This window comes from Papilio polytes, unplaced genomic scaffold (assembly GCF_000836215.1).
Source record: "Papilio polytes unplaced genomic scaffold, Ppol_1.0 DF824102.1, whole genome shotgun sequence".
In the NCBI taxonomy this organism is placed as follows: Eukaryota; Metazoa; Arthropoda; class Insecta; order Lepidoptera; family Papilionidae; genus Papilio; species Papilio polytes.
The window spans coordinates 4,439,581-4,450,037 of record NW_013525102.1 but is presented as its reverse complement, the minus strand read 5'-3'; the positions used below and the strand labels follow the sequence as shown (position 1 = coordinate 4,450,037).

Below are 10,457 nucleotides of genomic sequence, written 5' to 3'. Positions count from 1 at the left end.
GGGACAGAAATTTTGTATTTTATCTGACGTGACGTCATATTTACACTATCAGGGCCTCTATCTACCACCGGTGGGACAGGCCCTTAGTTTTCATTAATGTGTAATTAACGTACCAGGAACCACAGTAACTTATATTATATTTTCCACCGAAGACAAAATCTTTTGACATAATTTAGAAAATCTATCTTTCACGGTTCTGCTTTGTATCCCTTCATATAACTTGGTTCAGTCATTAAATCGCTTCAGTACAAATTTAATAAATAATTTAGTACAACTGCAATGCAATGTACAATGTTCGTATAGTGTTGGACAGTGGCCAAGGCACGCGTCCATCAGCCGACTAATATATTCCCTGGACGCCACTCTGTGACACCGCAAAACTGAATATTATCATTTTTACAATTTTTTTAATTGAATATATGCTAATTAATTTTAAACCAGGATGAAACAGAGGTACGATATAGGGCAAGGTTCTTTTAAAGTATATTACAAATACAAATGATAGAATTTCAACCCTAGGTCGCCTTAAAACTGATAACGAATGTTAATATTTACAGTGTCTTCTTGTCCAAGCTAATATTTATATGCTAGACTGGATAATTATTATCACGGAATTATTTAGATGGATTTAGATACTATAGCTTCAAATGTAGAGCAATTTATCACGGTAGTACAACAATACAAGTTATTGCAAGTTACCGACATCGACACATGCCTCGTTGACATCTTTATTAATGGTTATTGATGATTGCAAGATTAACAATAGACATTTATTGCTCTAATAGATATGCAGATTACTGTTTATGTTATTAATAGGTCCATGCTTAGACATGGAATTACAAACCTTTCCTAATTATATTAGCAAATATAATAGCTAATCTGTATCTCAGTTCGAGAAATGAAGGAAAACGACGTTTTACTTGAAATTTAGAAAAAAGTCGAGATCCGTAGAATTTAAGCAACAATACAATGTTTCACTAAAACTTTTTTTAGTTTAGAAGGAATTTCCTTTCCAGTGCCATTTCTCGAGCTCACGACCGAAATATACGTAGAAATCGTTTTCCAAATTGTTTGCAATTTTGAATCGAAAAAAGATAATGTAAGCTTATTTATAAATCACAAATAAGACACACACTTGAACTCAGAATAATTCGTACCTTATTTGTTAATTTTTCTATCATACTTTAACAAAAAAAAAACTCATTCAATCAACTTACATCCAGCTATTATACATTTTGTTTTCTAAATACAAGATATATTGTTGTTGGACGATCGCCAATCATTATCATCCGAAGTATACGCGCTTGCATCACTGTGAAATATCATAGCCATCGTGACTAATTTCAATATCGTCATACAACATGCATTGCAGCCTTGACAGGACCAAGGGAAATGCAAGTCCACCGAACTCAGAAGTAAGGTAAAGAAGTTAAAAACCTACTAGAACACCTCGAGAGCAAAACGCTTTCTGTTATACTTATAGACAGATTTCCTTATAACATTATTTATCAGTAGACTTAAAGGGCCTTCATTTTTTATTAATCGATCGATGTAAAAAAAACATTTTACAATCGATATTTTTACTTTTTTGTTTTGCCAGTTTTATTGTGGTCTGTGGGGCGGGAGTCAGGTGATCCATCACACAGGGCGCCACCCTAGTTTGGACTCCAGTCCCCTGCCCAAAGAAAAAAATAATAAAATTACTTTTTATTTAATTAAATACCGACCAGTTTAATTAAACTGGTCGGTTTCTTTATGTCCTAAACGAGTAATTGTTTCTAAACAGTTTTGATTTAATATCCCGAATGAATATAACAAAGGCATTGATGTAGTATGTGTCAAGCCGAAGAGTCGGAGCCGGACAGTCGTAAATCACGTCGCATGGAGGCTTTGCATCTGCATTGCAGGCTGCAGCTTACTCAATTCCGTGGAACTTCCGGCCAGGCTATAAACAGTGGACGGAAACAATTTCTCCGCAACGGTTCTTAGAATGTAACTACAGAATTGTAAGCCAATTGTGTTACAAATTTAAATAGACTCTGTTTAATTGTCAGTATGATAGCATTACGTTTTATTAATAAAATAAAAATTATTACATTGTTTAATCGATTTGATTGACCCCGAAAAACATTTTTTATTCACTAACCCAAGCTCTGTAATATATCTTATTAATACTATAAATGCGAAAGTTTAGATGGATGGATGGATGGATGTTTGTTAGAGTTAGTAGCGTAAACGGCTGAACGGATCTCGATGAAATTTGGCATAGACGTAGAGGATAGTCTGGTAGATCACATAGGCTACTCAGTTTTGTTTTTTTTTTAAATTCCACGCGGACGGAGTCGCGGGCGAAAGCTAGTATATTTTAAATTGTTAAAAGCATACAACCACCAATAACTTTCACCTTAGATTTTTAATTGACTATGGATGCTTACTTGACACTGGCCCAACCCGCTGAGGGAGAGCCATAAACAAGAAATAGAATAGATGCTTACATATATAGTTAATTAAAAATTGAAGTGAATTTTGAAGAAACTATTTGTTTATAAGTATATAGCATCAATTTGCACATAAATGTATATTTTAAAACAAATATTAGATTCGAATTTTAATTTGTTACTACCAAAACTTTTATAACACACTGCGCAAAACGTACAATTCTGCTCAACTAATCTAAAAACAGTCCCGAAATTCAGTGAACCTTAAAATTGCACTGAAGCGGCTGCGAACTCGGAGTAAAGAAAATAGGAAATAAAAAGTGACTTTTTAAATTTGATACAAAATAAATAACAAGATTTTGTTAAAATATTCCATTTAAAAGATCTAAAAGATTACATATAATGCAGGAAATCACTGCCTAAAGAAAGTAAATCTACAAATTCAGAAAGAAGCTGAGAACCGTAATATAAAGAACAATAAAATGTTTCACTAAAAATTTTACTTTAGAAGGAATTTCGTTTTCAGCCGTTTCTCGAGCTGAGGACCGACAAATACGACCGAGAAATCGTTGTCCAAGTTGTTTGGAATTTACTAAAAAAAATTGAATCGCAGACCGATAATGTAGACATAAACTTACTTTATCTATCTATTAATATTAATCATCATCTCCCCTGCCTTATCCTACTCCCGTAGGGTCGGCGCACCGGGTTTTCGTCCTCCAAAGCATTCTATCATCCGTCATCTCAGTCATCACTCCCTTCTTGATCATGTCACCTTTCACGCAATCCATCCATCTCTTTCTAGGTCTACCTCTACCAATGTACCCCTCCACATTCATAACTAATATACTATCTATTAATATTAATGAATCACAAAAAATACACTTAAATCATGTATTAGCCATTGCCACTAAACTAAAAAGAATTTATACCTTATTTGCTAATTTTTCTATAAGAATTCTATAAAGTTAGGACATTTCTTCAATTACCTTGTTTTCAGGAAAATCTCGTGTAATTACATAAGCACACTGTTTCTCAAGTCCTGGCATACTACATTTTGAAGAAAATGTACCATTTGATTAAATTTATTGCTTTAATTTTCATCCTACAACCACGTAAATACAAATTTACGGTCGCTTGCTACTTCCCTGAGCTTATTAGGTAAAGGCTTCCATTTCAATTTACTTACTGCTTCTGTTTAAGCCCGATTTGCATAAAATGGAATCGACTTTTGTTTTGCCCTTTTGTAAAATATTTTTATTCGAAATATTACAAAACAACCGCCTAGCAAATTCTTTGTTATATCTTTGATCAACGTTTTTATCATCTATATATACGTAGAAATAAAAATAACTATGTGTTCATAAAGCATTAAAACGAATTGTTTTATAGCAGTTGTTTTAATTTTAATATGTATTATTTTCAATTAAATGCCAAGGTAGTAATTCATTCGGTGACATTAGGTAAAACACTGCCTTGATCTCCACAAGTACTATTATTAGACCATAACTCGGCGCTACGGAAGTATCTTTCTAGATGTTCGTCTTTGACTGTTAACTCGACAGGACTCGGGTGTTTATTGCACGTGTTACCGCTGCACCCTTCATCTGAATTACAATTAGAAAATGATAAATTCCTCAGTAGTTCATACTTAGAGAGATCTGTTGAAGCGTGCGAAACATTATCAACGGAACATCTGAATTTATTATGTTTGCCTCCAACGAAACCATCCAGAGCTCTAGGGTGTATTATTGGAGATTTAGATTTTACACCATCGAAACTTTCATTTGTTGAGTTTTCTTTTATTGTTTTATCTCGCGGTGTGTCCAGAGACCTCGCCGCGCCACTTTTTATGAATTTACCTTTGACATGACCTTTGTTTTTCACTTGGAATCCGTTCTCATATGACCGAGCTTTATTTGTATATTTCTTTTCTGGTGTGAGAACTATTTTATTTTCCATATTGTAGCGTGAGAATTTTGGTAATGCAATTTCATTTTATTTTATCAATACGTTTGCTTCCTTATCCGAGACATTCTATGACAATGTCATTTATATAAAATGACAATGACAGTGTCAATGTTAATCATATTTAATTTTGAACACCTAACTAATAAAAAGATTTTATTTCTAAATTCGTCGTAAGTATATGTATGATGATTATTTTATAACGACAACAAAAGACAAAACGAAATAATTAGTAGTCCATGTATATGTCCTATTTACGCAATATAGGGTCGAATCTCATTTGCGTACCAAAACGAGTGAATTTTAAAGAACACTCGATACACACTAATTGCTGTTTCAATTTTTGTTTGTTTAACTACATCTGATTAGGTATTAAGTAATACAATAAAATATTACTAAAATTATTTATTTTCCCAATGTTTGTTAAAATTGTTACAGCGCCATCTCTTGAGCACTGTCGAAACTAAGAAGTAAGAGGACAAAATTCATGTTTACCAACTAGATGGCGTTAACGGGGTACGAAGATATGGTTGCTATACGCTAGATGACGCTACTTACATCTTCACGTAACGTGAATGTCAGGTTTTAAATTAAATTTTAATTAAGGTTTTTTTTTATTTAAATAAGACAAAATAGCAAAACAGCCAAGGAAAAAATACTTCATTAAAGATCAAGTCACTATTCTTACATATCAATGTGATTGTAGAACGTATAAATTATTTATTGATATTTTGTTATTACCCCAAGTAATTTCCCTGCATAAGTTTTGAAGGTAGATAGAAATCACAAAGCGCAGCGGCCGTGGGGGATAGCGCCTCGATCTCAGCTTTAACACCACTCTCTAACATTTCTTGCAGATCTTTCTTTATAAGGGAACCTATAATGATACGATATTCTTCACGTTGTTAAGAAGTATGGTTTGTCGCCATTTTTTATTTCGTCTTATTAATAGATTTCTATATTTCGGGATAGTGAGAACATCGTTATGCTTATTTAGGTACTAACCGGTCGACGTATTAAGGTAAGGCCTCTTGAGCAAGCTGGCAATTTTCCTCTTATCCAGTTCGGTGAGGTTGAGACGCGCCTCTCTGGTGGCGAGAGTCATGACGTCACCGTGCCTCGCGCCCAGCAGCTGTAAGGAGCTGCAAGCAAGGGTCTGCGAGAGATGGGACTGAGCCTAGAAGTAAAGTACAAAAGTCGCGTAGAAATTATCGAGTCCGAAACATATTGAAGATTATGCAAACTGTAAATTGTATGTACCAATGAACCGTATTTATAAGTGAGAAAAATTTCGTATCCGTGAGGATCAGCGTCTACTAAAGCTAGTGCCTTCAATCGCAGCTCGTTGACCAGACGGCACAGAAGTTGCCGAGTGCACACGTCCGGGTAACCTTTGCCCTAGAATGAAAACATATTTTAAAGTACAAATAGAGAAGAAAACATATCTAACATTTGATAATCTGAGATTTCCAGCGACCTGAAATAAACGAATATAAAAGTTCAACGTACAGTCAAAATAATGAGCGGCCCTAATCTAACGAGTGCTCCTTCATCTAACAACTTCTGGAAGATGGCATCTTTTTCAACAACCAATATATATTTTGCAGTCGATTTAAACTCCTTTATGCCATCAATATCCTGTGGTACAAGTGTCCCTAAAAATCAGAATACTATTATATGACTGTTAACATAGAATTACAAAAATCACTCTAAATTGCACTCACCGCCTGCCCCAAAACAATCAACACAAGAACCATCTCGTAGTTGTAATTGAATATGGCCCGCGATTAGACCTTTAGCTGTCGCCATTATCCCTAAATTCCAAGGTGGTGTTTGTAGAAGACAACAAACATCTCTAACTGCAACGTCCAAGTTGGCCTGATTTCGGAGTCTTGTTACATTTTGATAGAAAAGTTCCCTAATGCAAAAAAATAATTATATCAATTATTCACGCTTACGTCATATAATTTCAAGTATTTTTCTTGGTTTACCTTCTAGTAACTGATAGATTTTTCAGTAATAACTCGTGTACTTTTGTTAGAACAAAAACTACAGCGTTGAACCTCGTCTTATCTTCTCGATTGGAATAACTCAAAGTTGTTTTCTTCGCGTCGGCAAAAGCTTTCAATGTTACTCTAAAATCGACACAAGTCTAAAATAATTTCATAAAAAAAATATAAACAAAATGATGAACTAATTTCAAACCTATCAAGATCGTAAACGCAGTTACTCCATAATCTCTGATTTCTTAGTAACAGCATCGGGGTATCGCCACTGTCTGCAGAATTGTTTAGTTTCTCCAGTGTTTTTTCTATATTTTTAATCAATTCCTTTCTAATATTACTTCTTTCTTGCAAATACGTACTTGGTATTTTCTCTAAAACAAAGTAATTTTCATACTATACATTGTCATTACTCATTCTTGTGTTATCTAATTTTAGTTTCTTAGTACCTGTGTCTTTTGATGATTTGTTTAACAATTTCTGTACTTCTTCAAAGTTAAGCTTTCGATCAGGCAAAACAATTACACTATTTAAATTGTCTTCTTCATTTCTACCGTACAGTTTATTAATCGCTGCTACAAGTTTTGGATCTTGCTTAAAAACAGATTCTGACGTTGCAGCTAAATCTTTAGGTAGCATCAAGAAATCTCTATTCATTAGTTCCATTTTAATCCTGAAATTACCATTCACGTTAAAATTAATTGACGAACTCGATAGGGCTCTTATTGAATAAACCACCGGTAAAAGTGAAGATGATCCCTACCTACCTAGTGGCGAGATGTTTATCGTCCGCAAACAATAACAGCGTCACAAAACAGAGGTCGTAAAAGGTCCCCGAGACAATAAAGCTTCTCTAGAGTTTTTACAGCGAAATTGAGCGAAGAAGCGAACGGGAGAGATTCATCGTCGGTGGCACATCCGACTCGCGCGCACTGAAAAAATGACACAATAGATATAATCGAGTGATAGTCGAGGCAGGCGTCTCGAGGAGCAGATGACACGGCGTGACGTCGACACAAAAGGCGTGAAGTGACGTCATAATAGCCTCGAATTATCGCCCCCTCTTGTCTCTGGCAAATATTTAACAGCAAAGTGGTTTTTGTTCTCTTTCTTCGGCAGGAGATCGTAAATAACAGGGCCGCGGAGACCGCGCGACGGGCACCGTTACCGCAGCGCTTTGTTACCTGTGACATATTGCTATGAGGTGATGTTTATGTCTTATTATGGATTCGTACGTGAGTTATGGTTAGGCTTCGCATTTCTTGGTAAGACAGTACTAATAAGATTTTTATTTCCGAACGGTGGTCGAGGCAATTAATAAAAAGTTAACTTAAAAAGTTGACAAGTTTATTGCAAAATTTATATTTTATTTAACGTGGGACGTCATTATGACTGACACATATAGCTAGATAAGCACCTGTTGCATACATTCAAATGAGAAGAAAAGCTTTACCCCAAAGTTTTATGCCAAGTTATCTTCATACTAAAAAATCAAACGGTGTAAATTGTCTTGTTAACTACACGCTGTTATTAATTTTATTATCGACACCCATTAACACTTGAGGTGTGAGAAAGTGTTAAAGAGTTCCCAACGGCGCGGGCACCCCGAGGCGCGATAGCATCGCCGGGACAGCCCGCACAAATACCATACAAATTGTTCGATAGCTCCTTCACATTGATTGTTGCAATTATTCGGCGAACCCTTTCGCAACGCCGCGACCGCGGGGAGGTGAGAAACTACTTATCTGTTAACTTGATCGCGAAACAACTCTTTGAGTACGGTGTGAAGACACAATCGTTTGCGTTTGCTACTGGTAGATCGCTGCGGGATGGCGCTTCATTAAAAAGTAACTTCTTAATAAATGTTTTAAGATCATACGGTAGATATGAACTAAATAAAAATAATGTTCAATCGATTTCCCGAGAACCTATCAATGAAAATGATCGAGTAATTGCTGTAGTAAGAATTACCAAGAAAAGATCGAAAACAGCAACTCTCAAGCAAATCTCGTAAATATCGAAGTAACAATGTTCATATCGATAAAATATGTAACTTAGCTGTTCGATTACAAATAACTTCCCACAATACGCGTCCTTTCATCTGGCTAGCGAAGCGGAAATGAAGTAACAATTACAAAAACTGCAATATAAAACATTGGTGAGCAGCGAGTGGTGCAGCGGCCGGCCGCAGCGCTGCCGGGCACCGCGGGGCGCCGCGCTACAATGGACCACCATCGCGCTATCTCGATGGACGATACGTTGCCGCTTAATTGACTGCTCAAACGTTATTTTAATACTTTGTTATTGAATTCGGATACAAATTTGAACTTTATATAACGTTGTAGAATTAAGTAAAAAAAAGAAAGTTATTATTGTAATTTTTTTCTTTTATATTGAACCAGATTTTAACTTCAAGGACACAAACGAACACATTGTTATGAATTTCATAAAAATAATTTTACTAGATATTTCTAGAACTAGAAATGTAATTGTACTAGGCTTGAACGGCATACCACACCTACTAAGTCATACAATGGGAAAGTTTTTTTGGTTTAGGGAAATATAACAATGTTACGCGTATTGTCTTCGCTAAAGCAATTACAATTATAACATATTCAACTTATCCAACACGCTTATTCTGAATTTGAACCCGTATTCCCACAAACGATATCGCGGTAAAATCGCAACTATTTCTCATTTTATGTAGTGGCTACTTATGCTTTGTTCCCCTAACAATAGCAACAATCGCAAGAATACGAATACGAATTCACCTCAGAATAGGTTGACAAGTGCTGGGGGCTTTTAGGAATTTGTTTCTTTTATTGTTTTCTTTGTTAGCTATTAAATTGATACGCTCCATGTAATGTTTTATCGCGAATATTGGCTTAATAATATAACATTTTATTAATGGATGATTAATTTAGTAATTATTACATAATTATAAAGTGATTGGATAAACGTAAAATTTATCTTCTTTTCCATTTGGGAAACACTAGATGCTACAAACGTTTTTAGCTGATCATAATAGGATGTAAGGTAATATATAGCTATAAAGCTCGTTTTAAGAATCCAAAAATCTATATAATCAGTAGAAATATTTTTATTTACGTAACCAAATGTAAGCTGTAACATTTTAGAGTTTTAAAAATACCTAAATTATAAACAGCAACCCCAGAGCGGCTGCGGCAGTGAAGTGGCGTCCCGTTGTGCCCTAACACCGCGCTATACGTTCCCACCCCACTTCACCCGCCAATATGCTACTGGATAAATTTACATGTTAAAGAGCGACTGTCACATATTAAAGGACATAATTATACAATCCATTAGATTTATAGCCGAGAAACAATAGTCCACGAGTGCGTCCAACCCTTTTGTTTAACTAAATCGTAATAGTGAGTGCTTTGCTCATTTATGGGGTAATTAATAGAAAAGTTCTCATGGAAATGAGAGGGATTACTGACAATTAAAAAGTTTTTTGCTTTATTTTATAATAATAAGTTGAGCACGATTCCCGTTTGATCTTAATTTATTTTAATGTTGATACCACGATCAAATAAATAAAACAGATTACCGTTTTTTTCTTTGTGTACGTACAAATCTATACTAATGTTACAAAGACAAAAGATTTGTATTTTTGTATGCATTGAAATAACTCAAACTGATAGGACTTTAAATAGATTTCATCGTTAGAAAGTTAATTTTTAACCTCAAGCGGGCGAAGTCGCGAGCAAAAACTAGTAATGAATAATGATAATGTGCTGTTGGTATTGACGCCTTTGTATACTAACCAAAAAAGATATAGGTTATCTTGGTTTAAAAACATCAAGAATATTATGACACAGAATGAGTTAACAAGAACACGTTTGAAAGTATTACCTCATACAAGATTAGGATTCCTAGTATCATTAGCAGCTGGCCAATACACGCAGCTGCGTTGGACCTAGATCTAATACAATCTTATTTTTCCTCTAATAATCAGTAGAACAAACGACGAGCAACTGCCAATTATATGTCACTAAATGTAAATCATTTAACATTACCTGTAAAA

General features: G+C 34.9%; 1 protein-coding gene across 1 annotated transcript; it reads right to left on the bottom strand.

The window, feature by feature from the left end:
• Window positions 1-5,143: 5,143 nt before the first annotated feature.
• Window positions 5,144-7,075, bottom strand: LOC106099467 (meiotic recombination protein SPO11). The gene is made up of 8 exons (XM_013278025.1): window positions 6,859-7,075; window positions 6,612-6,783; window positions 6,398-6,541; window positions 6,131-6,324; window positions 5,916-6,061; window positions 5,667-5,804; window positions 5,412-5,583; window positions 5,144-5,283 (listed from the first exon to the last, which is right to left on the bottom strand). The coding sequence occupies exons 1-8, from the start codon at window positions 7,073-7,075 to the stop codon at window positions 5,144-5,146; spliced, it is 1,323 nt and encodes a 440-aa protein (XP_013133479.1).
• Between the last annotated feature and the right edge of the window lie 3,382 nt (window positions 7,076-10,457).

What these genes read in the sequence shown, in the direction of transcription:
- LOC106099467 (XM_013278025.1), bottom strand. Translation starts at nt 7,075, where the DNA reads ATGGAACTAATGAATAGAGATTTCTTGATGCTACCTAAAGATTTAGCT. An exon ending in TGATTGTTTTGGGGCAGGCG is followed by an intron (nt 6,062 to 6,130) that starts GTGAGTGCAATT and finishes TCTGATTTTTAG; the next exon opens with GGACACTTGTACCACAGGAT. An exon ending in TTACCTTAATACGTCGACCG is followed by an intron (nt 5,284 to 5,411) that starts GTTAGTACCTAA and finishes GTATCATTATAG; the next exon opens with GTTCCCTTATAAAGAAAGAT.